The sequence below is a fragment of the Brassica oleracea genome, chromosome C6, assembly GCF_000695525.1.
Source record: "Brassica oleracea var. oleracea cultivar TO1000 chromosome C6, BOL, whole genome shotgun sequence".
NCBI lineage: Eukaryota > Viridiplantae > Streptophyta > Magnoliopsida > Brassicales > Brassicaceae > Brassica > Brassica oleracea.
This window is the reverse complement of record NC_027753.1, coordinates 4,093,575-4,110,154: the sequence shown is the minus strand read 5'-3', so window position 1 is coordinate 4,110,154 and position 16,580 is coordinate 4,093,575. Positions and strand designations below refer to the sequence as shown.

The 16,580-nt window shown below is 34.0% G+C and overlaps 3 protein-coding genes across 3 annotated transcripts; all 3 read right to left on the bottom strand.

Annotated features, from left to right (window-relative positions):
- Positions 1-1,596: 1,596 nt before the first annotated feature.
- LOC106298544 (probable carboxylesterase 4) lies at positions 1,597-2,968 on the bottom strand. The gene has a single exon (XM_013734682.1). The coding sequence runs from the start codon at positions 2,897-2,899 to the stop codon at positions 1,757-1,759; it is 1,143 nt and encodes a 380-aa protein (XP_013590136.1). The 5' UTR covers positions 2,900-2,968; the 3' UTR covers positions 1,597-1,756.
- Positions 2,969-7,283: 4,315 nt separating this feature from the next.
- Positions 7,284-8,385, bottom strand: LOC106296982 (probable carboxylesterase 5). Its single transcript, XM_013733250.1, has one exon. It carries the CDS (start codon positions 8,291-8,293, stop codon positions 7,328-7,330), a length of 966 nt encoding a protein of 321 aa, XP_013588704.1. The 5' UTR covers positions 8,294-8,385; the 3' UTR covers positions 7,284-7,327.
- Positions 8,386-12,702: 4,317 nt separating this feature from the next.
- LOC106296512 (cytochrome P450 72A15-like) lies at positions 12,703-15,111 on the bottom strand. The gene is made up of 5 exons (XM_013732658.1): positions 14,768-15,111; positions 14,210-14,427; positions 13,879-14,126; positions 13,415-13,784; positions 12,703-13,327 (listed from the first exon to the last, which is right to left on the bottom strand). The coding sequence occupies exons 1-5, from the start codon at positions 15,042-15,044 to the stop codon at positions 12,902-12,904; spliced, it is 1,539 nt and encodes a 512-aa protein (XP_013588112.1). The 5' UTR covers positions 15,045-15,111; the 3' UTR covers positions 12,703-12,901.
- Between the last annotated feature and the right edge of the window lie 1,469 nt (positions 15,112-16,580).

The window sequence follows — 16,580 nt, the reverse complement described above, 5'->3', positions numbered from 1 at the left end:
CCTTGGTATAGGTGTGTGGAGTTAGTCTCTTGGAGCTTTGGTCTCTTCTATTCAGAGCTTTGTGATTCTTCGTTGGCAATGAGCACCTTGTATATGGTTGTTTGTTTGCGAGGTGCTTCTTAACTCTTAGCTGGTGGTTATGCTTTAGCCATGTGTTTTCGTGCTTCGCGGTGACTTTTATCTTCCATTGATTATTCTCCTTCTGACCCGTTTTTTTGATTTTTTTGGTTGGTGCTTGATTGCGTTCATTCGTGTTCCAGATTTTTACTGAGTTAGTGTTACTATAGTATTTTGCTTTTTCTTTGTGATTTTGGAAATTTAGGTTTAGATTATGTATCATACTCTAGTTTTTTTAGTTTAGTTATTTTATAGTTTTTAATAGTCAAATAAATTTATAATTTGTAAATAAAATAATAGAAAAAAAAGTTTATGTTATTTTTTATTTATGAATAAATAAAATATTTAAAATATATTTATATTATATTTTTTTATTCATCTTCAATTTTACTGACCAATAAAATAGATTATAAAATTTCATATAATAATGATTAGTGTGAGAAAGATTTTATGGCACAATTAGAAAGTATTAAGCCAAATTGTAAAAGTGTAAAAGAAGAAGGACCTAAAATGTAAAAACAAAAAATATATGGGGACACATGTCATCAAACCCCCCTGCCACTTGTCATAAGAAGAGAAAAAGTTAACTTTATATATATAGATTGATGGGTTAATTTTTTTTTTTTGAGCAAACACACACTTTCATTAATAACTAACAAGGTTTACTCTCCAACAGAGGAGGGATTACAGACAGAGAGAGCGGACTTAGCCACAGAGTCGGCTTCTCTATTGTTCAAACGAGGGATAAAGGAGAAAGATATTGCATCAAAGTAAGAGGTAAAGTGATAGATGTCAAACAAAATACCAAACAAGGCTGGTCTAGATTCTCTTCCTTTCAATAAATTGATCAGGGTGAGGGAATTCGACAAAATTATCAGGGACTTAATGTTTGAGAAGAACGCGGTCATAACCGCGAAACGTGCCTTCAGTTATTATCTTTTTTTCTTTTTTTTTAATTCCCAATTTCATTAAAAGATCATCTTAAGAGACTGCATTAATCCTGCTCTAAGAGACGTCTCTTAGCTTTTTTAGTTAAAAGCTAAAAGACTGTATCTTATATTACGCTAAGAACCCCAATCTAAGAGATCTGCAATAAAAATGCTCTTATGGCTCTCCGAAACTCTTTTTCGGTTACATCAGTTACTGGTAACATGCATGTGTCAATACAGAGGACGTATTCGAAACAAAGTGTGTTACTGGTTTTGCTATTGCAATTAAAATTGGACTACAAGTCTCGTATGGCCAGAAACATTCAATATAAGGTGATACGCACTAATATTCATACTTTTTTTTCCAAATTTTCACTAATTAGGTGAATGGCTTTATTTTTCTTCATCTTTTGTTAGGTAAATGACTTACGTATTGAATTGCAAATATACCTCTAATATAGTAATATGTTAAAGCTTTTCTGCAAACAATAGAGATTGACTGCTGTCCGCAAGAGACGGTAGATTTGGCTCAAATCCTCAGAAGGAAATGTGAAGCATGGTGTGTTGCAAAGTTCACAAGGAGAAATGTTGAAACAGTTTTGAGTTCGTGAATACAGTGCGCTAAGATTGGATTATTACTTTATGGGTTAATAAAAAACGAAGACATCAAGTTTATTCTTCAGTCAAGAACAGAGTTTAAGCTATACTCTTCAACTGGTGATAAAGTCGACAAACTTCTTCAAGAATTTGGGAGCATTTTCAGAATCAGGGTTTAAGAGATGAAAGCAGTGATCTTCATCTCCCTCCTCTATCACCTCCACATCTCCTTTCCACCCACTCTTCTTCAGCTTCGCCGCGTAACCCAACCCTTGTCGCCCAAACACATCTTTCCTGGCCACCGCAACCAAAACCTTCTCACATCCCAACCCGGAAAGATCCGAGTCGGATCCAACTACATTAAACAGCGGATCGTCGGTTCCATTCACGCTATTCGGACTCGCGATCTTCTCCCAAACCTCAGCAATTCCTCTTCTCGTCTCCACGTCTTGCACATCGTGCTCGTCGACAGGATCAGTACCCCAGAAAGCTGGATGAACAATCGCAACACCTTTGATTCTCGGATCAAGCTTCTCCTCGCCAGTTCTCATGGCCATGTGATGCGACATATTGGCTCCGGCGCTATCTCCGGCGAGGATAACTCTGTTGAAATCTGCATATTCGTTGATCCAATCCACAGGACCAGACCCATCTGAATGTGAGAAGACCCACTGAATCGCGGACCATGAATCCTCATACGCCGCCGGGATCGGATGCTCCGGCGCACGGCGGTACTGAACCGACACCGCCAAGCAATTCGCGGCTTTCACAACCTCCGTCAGGAAACTGTGGTAAATGGGAGAAAAAGGGGACTCGACGATCCATGCTCCGCCGTGGATGTAGATAAGTAACGGGAGTTTGCTACCGTCGGCGAGTTCTCTTGCTTTATGAGGAAGAAAGAGTCGAGCGGAGAGGCTATGCTTTTGCGAGTACACGACGTCCTTCGAGACGACACCGTTTTGTGGAGTTAGAGACGCTGGGACGGTTTCGGTGCCGGAAAGACGCTCGACGCGACCGTCTTTGTAGATCCTGACGAACGGAGGATGCTCGGAGAGGAGATCAGACGAAGAGTGTGAACAAATACTACGAAGAGTAGTGTAAGGAGCGGTTAGCCGGTGTAGGTGGTGGCGGTTGGAGACGCTGACGGCTGTCCGTGAAGATGACAGCGAAAAGTTAGAGCGAGGAGAGTGGCGAAATAAGCGGAAGAAGAGAGGGGGCGAAGAGAGCGAGGAGGAAGAGGTGATTCTTCGGAGCATGTTTACCAAAATATCTTTTCCGACAAGGATTGCTTTGTCTCGGCAAGAGTACTTTATCCGAATCTTTTACTGCGGAAATAAATTTTGGACAACGTGTACGTATGTCTAGAGGAGGATTAGGGCTGGCAAAAAAACCCGGATCCGAATAACCGAACCCGATCTAAAAAAATAGTACCAAATCCGAACCGAAATTGATTAAATATCCGAACGGATTCAAAATTTTGGTATCTAAAGAACCGAAACCGAACCCGATCCGATCCGAAGTATCTCGGGTACCCGAAGGTAACCGAAATAGATTTATATACCTAAATATATTACTTATTTTTAGATTTAATATATATTAAAAACATCCAAAATATATAAGATATTTTTATGTTGTCTAAAACACTTGAAAACATACATAAATAGTCAAAAGTAAATGTCTAAAATAGCTAAAATATATTCAAAACACCAAAATGCTTGAAATATCTTATTGATTTTCTATCCAAATATTCAAATCAAACCAATTTATATGTTAATTTTAGGTATTTTGACATATATTATACAAATTTATATGTAATATATTATTTTTTTATATTTTGAGAAATTTTAAGCATATAATGAATATTAAAATTTTAAAAATAATTTAAATGGGTTATCCGAATCCGAACCGAACCCGCAAAGATCCGAACCGAACCCGAACCAAAATTTAGAAATACCCGAATGAGGCTGAAATCTTTAAACCCAAAGTCCGAAACTCGATTAGATCCGAACCGAACCCGAATGGGTACCCGAACGCCCACCCGGATATGTGTTTCTTGTTTTGTATTTTTCCACACTATTTTTACTTCCAAATAAATATAATTAAAATACTTTTTTCAGTTTTAAAATAAATATTACCCCTCAAATTATATTGAAATAATTATTTTTCAAGTAACACTGAAACATGAAAATCACAAAATAGTATTCGTTAAAAGCAAACACATATATATATACATATTTTTTATTTTTTTTAGTTATTAGAATTTAGAGTCTAAGATTTAGAATAAAACTTTTTGTTTAACCAATGCGCTTTGGTTAACCAATGTGTTTTGTAACGATTACATCAAACATCATTAATAAAGTTTGATTTGTTAAAAAAAGAACTTTTTGTTTTAAATATTTATTTTATTTTTGATTTTTCTATATTAAAATTATTATTTGATAAAAAATTAGTTTGTTCCGTTGATTAGTAAATACAATTTTATGATTTCAATTTTGTGTGATATTTTTGAGATAATTTTTAATATCATAAATGAGATACGCGGTTCGAGACTAAGCCTAATGGCTTTGATGACATCAGAGCTGGTCTTTTCTCTTCTCTTTCCTAGTTATTATTTGTTGTTACATGGATCCTTTAGTCTTTTTATTTTGATAGTCAAAATCGGAAGTTTTGTTTCTGCTAAAGTATTATATGAGATTTAGAATTTTAGAGTCGATGTCTTCATCTTGTAGTGATGTCAAAGCTCTCGATCCTTTCAATCAACAGGAGATGGTGTTACATTATATTTATCTGTTTGTTTGTTCGTCGTGTTGGTTGTATACAACGTTTTTTTTTTAGTTTGAATGGTTCGTCGTTTTTTTTGGAGTTTGGTAGTGGCGGAGTTTCTTTACAGTGAATTCTCGTTTTTCCTAAGCTCTTTTTCATATGTGGTATGTTTCATCAAATTAGTGTTTTAGAGTAAGTTCTTTTTATTGCAGAGCGATGGTTTTGTTATTGGAAACAAATGTTTCTGCGAGGAGCTTTTTTAGTGCATTAATTTGAATGGATGAAAATTCATCACTTAGAATCAAACTTTGGATAATGTTGCACTCTTCTCAAATTGCTAATGTGAATAAAAGCATAGCTTACAATGATCAGGTTTCTAACTTATAGATTTTCATTTACCCCTTATATTCTGATTAAGGTTTTGTCTTTATCCTCCTTTCAGGTTTAATGGAAAACAATTTACAGATAATGTAGTTGGACGTAATTAATGTCATGATGAAGCTCGTGTTTACTGGCTGGTGATTCTATTTGGCTCCATTTTTTTATCACTTTTAATGCTAGTGATATGATTATGGGAAGCATTATGACATATGTTCAGTTTTCGAAGCATATCTTCTCAACCACAAGGAATGAACTCATGAAACCACCTGGAGAATATAGGCAGCTCAATTACAAAGGTCCTCGAAGAAGAATCATGTTAAAAAGAATTCAGACAAAGGAGTTATTCAATTTACAAAACAGGCTATCTCCGGCTTACACGTTTCGGACCTGAAGACATTGAATGAAGAACTCTGACCAGACCATGATGAATTAAGCTACAAACTGATTTGTTCTATAATCTTGGTCCATCATAGAAGCCCAACAAAGTGGATGCAGCCCAAAAATATCAATTTTCGTCCTTAGCAAAGAGATCATTTTATTATGTCTATTTTTCTCTCTTACATACGCTTTAGATTTGAATTTAACTTTCCTAGATGCTCTGCATGTTGAGCAATTATTATGAACGTTTTTATGATGTAATTCTATATTTATAGAGCTCATTCTCATGAATAATAAAATAAACTTTTGAGTGTTTATTTTTGGAACTTTGAAAGTGATTCTCACTTTTCTTTTAATGATTTGTAATATCTATTGATCTTTTCGATCCGTCTTGGTGTATTATCAGTGGTGGATTTAGAAAATATAAAAAATGGGGGCAAAATCAATGAAAAGGGGCTTAGGGTTGTTCGGAGGACGTTGGTTGAGTGGGTACACATAAGTTTTCGACTAACTAAGCTAGAAGATACATATACATTTTGGTGCATTTAAATTTAGTTGTATTTTTTACTGGGGGTAGCTACACCATTCCTGATGCACCTAGATCTGCTGCTGTGTGTCATATCCAAGGGATCAAACTGATTCGTTCTGGTGCGTTATATTCAGGGAATCAACCTCATTGTCCTCTAGATGCGTCGTATCCTAGGGCATTGAGTTAGAATATCAGAGGCCTTCCGCATTCTTTGTGCGACTATTCACTCCATATCCCTTGTCTTTGAAGCTTTACGGTTTTATAGCAGCATTATCCCTTTTACCAACTTAGAGTGCCGACTTCTCGGGAGATTTTCATCAGCTAGGGCTTTCGCCTGAGTTTCAATTTGTATGTCTAATGAATCTTCATTCTATTTACGCTTATGTACGCTCTCTACAAAATCTGCTTTGTCTTTTTTAGGATGTTCTATTCAAGCTTTTGATACTATCTACTTGTATCTTTTGTTGTTTCTAATTCTTTGTTATTGCATTTATTTCGGGTGTTCTATCACAAACTTTTCTATTAATCGTTCTGTATTAAAACACCTCAAATGAATGAAATTTGGTCTTAAAAATGAGGTAATCTTTTAAAATAATTCTAAAGCGAAGTTCAAAAACAAGAAGAAGAAATTTCGACTTTTCTTGTATCTTTTTATTTATACTTTCTACACTATTTAACTAGTTTCATTTTCTGTTTCTTTCTGCTATTCCGGCTTAAGCTATTTAAAATTTTTGTGTAACATTCTGAATTGTGATATATGGAAAAGTTTAAGAGAATTGATTTAACTATTTATGTCACTAAAGTTGACTTATCTTATGCGTCACACATCCGTTTAAAACTCTAGACTTAAACGTGTTTGAGCTAGAGTAGTGAAATGATGGTTGATCTATGGGAAAGTGATTTTACAGACTCAGTAAATAATGATTTTATGGACGAGTCCACGGGCTGAAATAGCAGGAGTGGATAGCTCATTAACTGTGGACCGTTGGTACGTTACATTTTGATGGCTGAAAATGATAAAGTTTATACTTAGACCATCAGCATTAGTGAACCCCATGGAAGGGGTTCACAAAGCATTTTTTATTATTATTTTTTTTCTGTTTAATTTTTGTTTTAAAAAAAAAAAAAAAATTATTAATAGGACCAATTGCGGGCCGCCACCTGTTGTGGGGCCCGCGCTACAGTGACGATCCGGGTTCATTGGAGTGAAGTTGTGGGGCCCGCGCTACAGTGACGATCCGGGTTCATTGGAGTGAACTCCCAAGATACAAGTTCACTGATTTTTATTATTTTAATATATTTTTTTTTTCGAAAACCGTGTGAACTCCGCTTGGAGTTCACCAATGCGGATGCCCTTAGATTCAGATTAAGGAGATTGACTTGTGAAAAGCAAAATAAACGTGAATAATTTGAAACAATAAAAACTAGAGAATTATATCATAAACTCCACAAAAAAACTTCTCGAAGGAATTGGAAGCATTCTCAGCATTATATGAACAGCCTCAAGCAGTATCTTTGATTCAGTTTATTTCTTGCAAACATAATGACAAAAACAAATCGAATTAAAACAAGTAAAACAAATTTAAAAATTTATCCAACACAGGTAAATTATACTATTATCATCAAAGAACGTTCACAAATCATCACCATTTGAACCGTCGGTTATAAACTCGACAAACCTATCCAAGAATCTCAAAGCACTCTCAGAGTTAGGGTTCTGCAGATGGAACACATGTCCTTCCTCCTCCTCCACAACCACCTCCACATCTCCTCCCCACCCACTCTTCTTCAGCTTCGTCGCGTAACCCAAACCTTGTCGCACAAACACATCTTTCCCCGCCACCGCAACCAAAACCTTCTCACATCCCAACCCGGAAAAATCCGAGTCGGATCCAACCACGTTAAACAACGGATCATCCGTCCCGTTCACGCTGTTCGGACTAGCGATCTTCTCCCAAACCTCAGCGATCCCGCTTCTCGTCTCAGCGTCTTGCACGTCGTGCTCGTCGACAGGATCCGTCCCCCAGAAAGCTGGATGGACAATCGCAACACCTTTGATCCTCGGATCAAGCTTCTCCCTACCCGCTCTCATCGCCATGTGGTGAGACATGTTGGCTCCGGCGCTGTCTCCGCCGATGAAAACTCTCCCGAAATCCGCGCGCTCGTTGATCCACTCTTCGGGACCGGATCCATCGGCGTGGGAGAAGACCCACTGAATCGCCGACCAAGAATCCTCGTACGCCGCCGGGATCGGGTGCTCCGGCGCGCGGCGGTACTGGATCGAGACGGCGAGGCAGTTTGCGGACTTGACGAGTTCCGCGACGTAGTTGTGGTAGAGGGGGGAGAAAGGTGACTCGATGATCCAAGCGCCGCCGTGGATGTAGATTAGCAGAGGGAGCTTGTTGTCGGTGGATTTGTGAGGGAGGAAGAGGCGGACGGAGAGGTTATGTCCCGTGGAGTATACGACGTCCTTTGAGACGACGTCGTTTGTTGCGTCTAGTGAAGGAGGGATGATTTCGGTGCCGGTGAGACGCTCCACGCGACCGTCTTTGTAAATACGACCGAAAGGAAGGAACTCTGAGACGATTTCAGTTTCCATTTGGAATTTGGAATTTGGATTTTGGAATGTGAGAGCGAAAACGAAAGAGGGAAGAGAGTGGTTGGTGTCTTGGTGACTTGGTGTGAGATTATTCAATTACTCACTATATTATAGAGGTATTTATATAATTTTTTTAAATGAGACAAAGATCTATGTTTCTTTATTTTCCCATACCAACACGTAGCACTGACACTGGACACGTAACCTTTTCTTTTCTTCTATTCTCTTTTATTTTTATTTGATTTAATTTAAGAAAAATGTCAGCAAAGAAAGTATGAAATTGGTTGTTTTGGAGGTTTATATTTTATTTGTTTCCAACAGCTTAATATGGGCAGATATTTGGAAGTTTATATTTATTTGTTTCCAACAGCTTATATGGGCAGATACTGGGAGTACCTTCAAAGCAACCAAATCTTGTTTGTTGTATACATTTATAGTATTCAATTCTTCTGGATTTTATGAAAGATAGTGAAGCATGTACGTCTCTCTCTGGTCTCGACTGATAGACAAGTCCAAAAGTATTGCTACAAATTATTTGTCTACGAATTATAAATATCGTTATGCTCCAAAAGGGTCGTCTACATGCGCAGAGTAGTTTTTTTTTTTTTGTCAACCTTAGATTTTATTAATTCCCATAAGTTTAGATGAGTACAATATTAAGGCAACACGCACATTATAGAGAGGGTACGTGTAAACACTATATTACAACAAGAACACGTGTCAACAAAGAGACTTCCATCTTGAAAATTCCAGCTTCTCCGGCATACTTCATGTTTCCGATGACGTCCAACCGTCTTCTCACCGGCGGAGCTTTCTTTCTCTTGTTCAAACACGTCGATTGTTGCCATGGATTGTACTTTCTAAGCTTACCCTTCCACCATAACCGTTGCTCCAAGTTGAGACCCCAACAATCTCTGGTTATTTGACCACAGGGAAAACTTAATCGAATTAGAGTAGATTTTTTATTGGACCATCTTCAGTCAAGAAAGATGCCAACTCTACTAAATCCCTCATACAACGATCAAGATAAACCAACATCTCCATCATTCCTTTCGTACGTGATACGTCACTCATATGCTAAGAAATAGCTTTAAAAGAGTGAGCTTTACACCCGTAGAAAAGGGATCTGAGCAAACCACAGAAGGAGAGAACCCAGCTCAAAAGCAAACGGGATTAATATTAATTGTGAAAGGGGGGATCTTTATATATACTCAATCAATATCGGAAAGAAACATAAGAGTGATAATCAGTTCCGATTTGATTGGGATTAACACCTCAAAAGCTCGCCAAACGCGAAAAGAGAAATCGCCAACGCGAAGTGAAAATTCGCCAAAGCGAAGCAAACAAATCGATCTATAGATCGAGTAAGTATTTTACATCAAAAAACAAAAAGAGATTGGTAACCGGCGGCGATAAAACCACCGGTCACCGAAAACGATTTTCAGATCTAAGAGGTTTCTAGAGAGATCATGCGCAGAGTAGTTATTTTTCTGAGTTTTAAAATCATACTTTTTTTTGACCAAAAAATTGGTAAAATTTTAAAATCATACATGATTGTAACCCTTTGTAACTGACCTTCGAAGTTTCACACTACTGCAAAGATATATCCAGATTTAATTGAAATTAGACGATAATCCGCACACATTTGCGGAGTGAATTTTTATAATAATGTTTGTTTATTGAATAATTTTCACATTTTGCAACACTACAATTTTTATCGATTGTAAAATGATGAATACAAATGTTGGTATCTTAAATATATCATCGTTGCTGAAGAGTTAACACATTACAACTCATTTTAATTATTTTTAAGACTTCATATGCACACAAGCAAATTAAGTTTTGCGTCTGACACAAATCACAAAAACCAGATAGACAACATCAATTGTAAAATGACGAAAGAAAATTAGGTTTTCTAGTCTCGATTTGTTTACTATTGACTCTCCATAAGTGATTTCATTTTTTTGCCTCCATAAAATTGTATTTTCATTCTCTTTTTTGTTTCATTGATATGCGTTTAGTTTCTTTTTATAACTTATTCTATGAATTCGATAAATTACATAAATGTCAATTTAAAAAGATGGATATCTGTAAAAATTAGTTTCATTCCAGATACATATCCAAGAATAAAAATTTTGAAGAAAATTACCGGCAAACTTTATTTATAGGTTAGTGTTCAAATCTAATATATCAAGGTGTTATAAAATATAAGTGCAGACTCAAAATATAAAGTTGTCTAGTATATATCACCAGTTCGGTCTAAAAATCATCTAATTATAAAACAACAAAATAAATTACTTATTTTATTAACCTACACTTTTAAGGTTAATTACTTAAGAACTGTTTGATTTATTAAATGATAAACCATAAAACTTATAATAAGTAGCTTAAATATCTCACTCATAAAATTATAATATCCAGATAGTCTATTAGGGAGAAACAAATATTAGACGAAAGATCAAATCTCTCATTCTTCGAACAAACTCAAAAGAAGGTGATTGGAATTTTGTCATGATATTTCACTAAAAGTTTTTTAGGAATAAAAATCAAGACAAAATTATTTTATCTGAATGAAATAAAATACATAGTGCTTCCATTATTAAAAATCACTTCGATTTGAAGAAGTGTGTTTTTGGATTGTCAGAATCAAATATCATATTAAAAACCACCTATTTAAAAAATAATTTGTATACATAAAAGGATATACATTAGAGTAAGCACATAAATCAAAACCAATACCTTTTGTTAATTTACAAACATGTATTTGGTAAATAAATCAAAACAATTATTTTATTTACTTTATATGATATGTAATTAAAATTTAGTGACACTGACATAGATGCATATAATATATTTTAATATAAATATTTATTATTGACATTTCCTACTCATATGATTTTATTAACATTTGTATATTTGTTGTAACAGAAATTTAAACCGTTAATCACAAAAAATTTAATGTGAGATTTTCCGAAACAAAATTTTAAAATTAAAATATTAACATCTCAATAAACTTTTCACTGCAAATTTTGAAATTAACATATTTTTATATTCTTATATAGTATCTAATTTATTTTAAATGATATTGATATATATATATATATATATATATATATATATATATATATATATATCTATTAATGAGACTTCATATTCATACGATTTATGATCATTTGAATATTGCTTGAACAAAAAAAAGTTAAACAATTGATCATAAAATTTTCAATGTGAGACTTTTACTATTTTTAGTAATTTATAGCCGTTTTAAAAAAAAATTCAAAATATAACATATAAAAAAAATATTTTTTTATTATATGCTTAATGTGATTGTTTAATTTTTTTTAATAATATAAAATTAAGAAAAAAGAGAGATAATTCAAAATTATTATCAAATATATATTATTCATAATCATTAATTATCATATATATATTAATCATACTAGGTGATTCTGTAGCTTTTATTTAAGGAAAGAAAGAATATTATTTTTACATTATTAATAAATTTGATAGTTAGTTTAATAAAAAGTTGCTTCTAGTCTCTTATGTTGTAAAAAAACAAGTTTAATAAAAAGTATAATATATATTTATGTGGACCAATTTATTTTCTAAAAATTCTAAGAATCATTCTTGTGTTAGACACGTGGCTACGGAAATATGTTGTAATGCTCCAAGATTAATATATAAGGGATGTGGTATATATACTCCATAGAGAGCTGGTTAAGATGCAAGGATATGTCGAGATTTAATGGAATGTGATATATACTCCATAGAGAGCAGGTTAACTGAATGTAACAGAGTAATAATCTATTCATGAGTAGAAACCATTTTCAATAGATGCCTATATTTTTTACCCTAAAAATAGAGTATTCTAAAAAGGTTCTCCAATGATTACTTCTATTTTCTACTCTAATATATTTTTCTATTTATTTCTTAATTTTTATACAATCCATAAATTTTTAAATATTTAAAATTTACCTTTTCATTTTATTTTATAGCAATATATTACCATAATTACACTATTTATATAACTAAATGACTATTTAAAAATTAAAATTTATTACAATATATAATTAAAAATAAATAATATACTAAACAGAGTATTTAAATGTGAAAGTTATAATATATAATTCTATTTGGTAGAAAATGAGAACATATAAAAGATGAAGAGTTATTTTGTAAAGAAAAAGTTTCTCTCTAAAAATAAAGTAAATAAATAGTATTATTCTATATTTGCTCATAAATTCATTCTTCTATATTTGGTGTAAGATTTGGTATACCATTATAGTAACTTTTACTATATTTTTAGCGTTTAGAGAAAATATAATACTATTGAAGATGTTCTTAGCCGAAAAAACTAGTTACGTGAGAAGCGATTATGTAAAAACTTTTACAAATATAGATATCTCTGGTGAATGCAGAAATGGTTGATATTATTACCATGTTATAAATAGAATGTTACATTATTTAACAGCCAGAGAGATCCGGTGAGTAGAGCCTCTGAGTGTGAGTTCTACTTTTACTGCTCTGGTTTGGATAAGATATGCTTGAAACATATTAACTTTAAATACTGGGATCACTTCCAGTGTTTAATTCTCTTTTGGTATGGAACTAAAGCTTGTGGAGGATAAGATGAGCACCATACTGTGGGTGGAGGGTGAAGACAGTGTAAGGAGCATGGACATAGGTAGGAGAAAGCTCAAAGGAGAATCTCTGTAGAATCAATGCCATTGACATCTTTGCCTCCAATAAAGCAAAATTTTGGCCAATACAGATCCTTGGTCCCCAAGCAAAGGGAAAGAAGGAGACTTGGTTCTTTGTTGCCTTTGAGACACCATCTTCGAATCTCTCGGGCTTAAACTCTGCTGCATCGTTCCCCCATAGCTGGGTTTCACGTTGGACTAGCATAATAGGTAGATTGATCTGAACACCACCAGGTAGTGTCAGGTCTCCTAGCTTCATCTCTTTGTGAATCGTTCGGCTCAGCTGAGTTACTGGAGGATATAGCCTGATGACCTCATTAATTATCATTGTCATCTGAAAGAGATCAAAACATCCAGCAAAAAAAAAAACATGAAAACACAACCAGAGTATAGTTACTTGAAGGTTTTGGTTTAGACTTACCATTTTGAGATGGTTAAGGCCTTCTGTATTGGGTTCTTTATCACCAAAAACTTGCTTCACTTCCTCTCGTGCACGAGCCTGCCAGTCTTGGTGTTGGCTTAGCAGAATCATTGTCCAAACTAGAAGTACTGAAGTTGTCTCTTGCCCGGCAAAGTAGAACAACTTGCACTCCTCTATCACATCCTCAATGCTCATTCCATTTCCTTTTGCTTGTCCTAAATTTGATTCAAGAAGTATACCTAACAAATCTTCGTTTGGTGCTTCTCCAGCCTCTCTTGCCCTTAGCCTTTTGTTAACGAGCTCTCTTAGTATATCATGGGCTTCTTTGGCTGCTGCTTTTATCCTTCTATTGTCCTTTGTTGGGAGATATCTTCACAAAAAAGAACAACATTAGTCATGTCTCCTAATAGATTGCACTGGTTCTAAGTTCAAGATTCAAGCCAGTAGATTGAGGTTTTCATTACCTATATCCAGGGATGTAAGATTTTCGAAAAGCTTGTATGATGAGCTGTGCTAGTTCTGTTTGGAGCTCAAAGATCCTCTGTCCTTCTTTGTAGCTGCTTCCAAAAGCAGTACGAGAGATCACATCTTCTGTTATACTCATGAGCCCAGGCCAAACGTCCACCTCACAGGATGACCCTTTGTCTGAAACCATCTTGTCCCATTTGTCAACAACCTCGTTGCAGCTCTGGTGGAACACAGGTACCATATTCTATTCATAGAAACAGAAGTCACGTTTTGAGTCAGATACAATACATAAAACGTAACTCCAGACTTGAAAAAATAAAGCCAAACCTTGATCTTCTCAAGGTGGAAAGCAGGGTTGATGATTCTTCTGTGTTTTGCCCATTTATCCCCATCATAACTAAAGAGTCCACTGATTATAAGGTTGGTCAAAGGAAATGTATGTGGCTTTGGGAAATCATAAACTTTATTGAAAACTTCCTTGATTTGCTCAGGATCCGTAATGGTTATGGATGGTATAGTTCCACGCCATGAAAAGAAAGTTCTTCCTGTTCCAGACATATAGAGATACAAAACATGACACCATCTGTGTAGACCATGTATTCTCCGGACCCAATCCCCGATACCCCAATTTTAATATATTTATATTTTTATACCAAATTTAGTAAAGCACTTTTTATGTTCTTTTATTAGAAGAAAATTTAGTAAAGTACTCTTTGGTCAAAATTTGGTAAAGCACTTGAAAATTTAAAATTTAAGGATTTAATTTTATTCTTTTCCTCTAGAATCCCTAAAAATGTTGAACAGGCCCTCATACTTTGCAGGAATAGTTTTCTTGTTTTCGGTATCTCTATTAAGCTCTTAACAGATAGGAATCAAGAAACATACCGTAAGTCTTGAGCATGTGCGAGGAGAAAGGCAATACACGTGAGATGATATCATCCGTAAGTTTGATGGGTTTGGACCTTGCCTCCTTTGACATGCTATTGTCCCTTCTCATGTCTCCGACAAGTGGCGTGTAAGGAGTACCGGCGATACCCTGTCTTCTAAGGTAACTTTCAAGCATCTTTGGTTTAAACCAAACCCACTTTAGAGTTCTCCATATCCACAACAGCACAACAGATATAGCTAATGAAACTATTACTGGCGCAGCTGATGTTTGCATATTCGTTTCCAGAAAAGAAAGACAAAGAGAAAGAGAAAGAGAAAGAGAATGAGAGAGATATGGACTAACCCGCTTATATTCTCAACCATATATAGATAGTAAAATTCCATGTTGGTGATGACATCACCACTTATGTCATACACACTTTATGCTACGAAGCAAATTTAGATTTGTGTGGGGATAAAGGCATGACGGTCAACATTTTTCACATTTCTTTATCGCTACAGCTACGGAAAACATTTTTCTGGTACAAGTCAATGTATTATATTAAACGTGTCAGACTTGCCCACTGATTAATTTTTTTTTGAAAATTGAACGTTAATTAAAAGTCATTTGGTCACATGAAGTAGTTACATAATCAAAATGTTATCTTCTAAGCTCCAAGAATAAATTTAATTAATAGACCTTTAATACTGTTTCCCTGGGACCAAACTTAATAAAACATTGGCAAACATTGGCAAACATTGGCTAAGACCTTTTATTTTTAGGGAAATTGTATTATATAACCAGCAAATTTTTTTTTTTTGAATTGTACGGGTATCTTAGCTCCACAGAATTGATCCAGACTAGTTTCGTGTTGCCACGTGTCGATTCTATATCCCTGGCGATGCCAAAATGATAATTTTCCAGTAGCCGAGATTCGAATGCTGATTTAACATTTGACTGTCTATTTATTTTACTTAAATGGCTACGATACACTGTATATAATATGTAGGAAAAAAGTTTCCTAGCTGCACGAAGTTTACACTAATATAGTGGAAACCATCTAATATACGAGAATGTGTCAATAACTACACGAAGTTTATGTTAATACATGTCACATGTACGAAGTAAATAATAATATGGTGGCAACATCACATTCGGATTCAATTGATTTTAAGCTAAGTTAATGGGTCAATTCGTAATTTACTAAACTTAATTGATTTTATTAATAAACTTAGTAATTTAATAAACTTTAACTTAATAATTTATTATACTTAATAAATTTATTAAACTTAATAAACTTAATAATTTAATAAACTTAATAAATTTATTAAATTTATTAAATTTATTTAGTTTAATAAATTTATTAAGTTTAATAAATTATTAAGTTTAAGTTTATTAAATTATTATAAATGATTAAGTTTCTTAATAAATGATTAAGTTTTAAGTTTAATAAATTTTTTAATTTTATTAAGTAAATTTAATAAATTATTAAGTTTATTAACTAAATCAATTAAGTTTATTAAACTTAATAAATTAATTAAGTTTATTAAACTTAATAAATTAAGATATGATAAAATTGATTTGTTTTGAAGATAGATGAGTGGAAGTAGTGAATTATGAAATACTTTGGTTTAGGAGTTTGACAAACATATGTTGTAGTATTGTATGTATTGTTAGGGTTAAATTTTGGAAAACTAAATTTTTTTTTTCAAAAATTAGTTTTCACCTATATGTGTTTATTTATGTGTATAGTAAACACTTTTCAAGTTTGATTTGATTTTATGAAGTCTTTAATTAGATAATTAAGTTTAGGGGTTATGTTTAGGGTGT

Coding starts and splice junctions, on each gene's coding strand:
- LOC106298544 (XM_013734682.1), bottom strand. CDS start 2,899: ATGCTCCGAAGAATCACCTCTTCCTCCTCGCTCTCTTCGCCCCCTCTC.
- LOC106296982 (XM_013733250.1), bottom strand. CDS start 8,293: ATGGAAACTGAAATCGTCTCAGAGTTCCTTCCTTTCGGTCGTATTTAC.
- LOC106296512 (XM_013732658.1), bottom strand. CDS start 15,044: ATGCAAACATCAGCTGCGCCAGTAATAGTTTCATTAGCTATATCTGTT. Junction 14,127..14,209: donor TCCACCTTGAGAAGATCAAG/GTTTGGCTTTAT, acceptor TTCTATGAATAG/AATATGGTACCTGTGTTCCA. Junction 13,785..13,878: donor TCTTACATCCCTGGATATAG/GTAATGAAAACC, acceptor TTTTTTGTGAAG/ATATCTCCCAACAAAGGACA.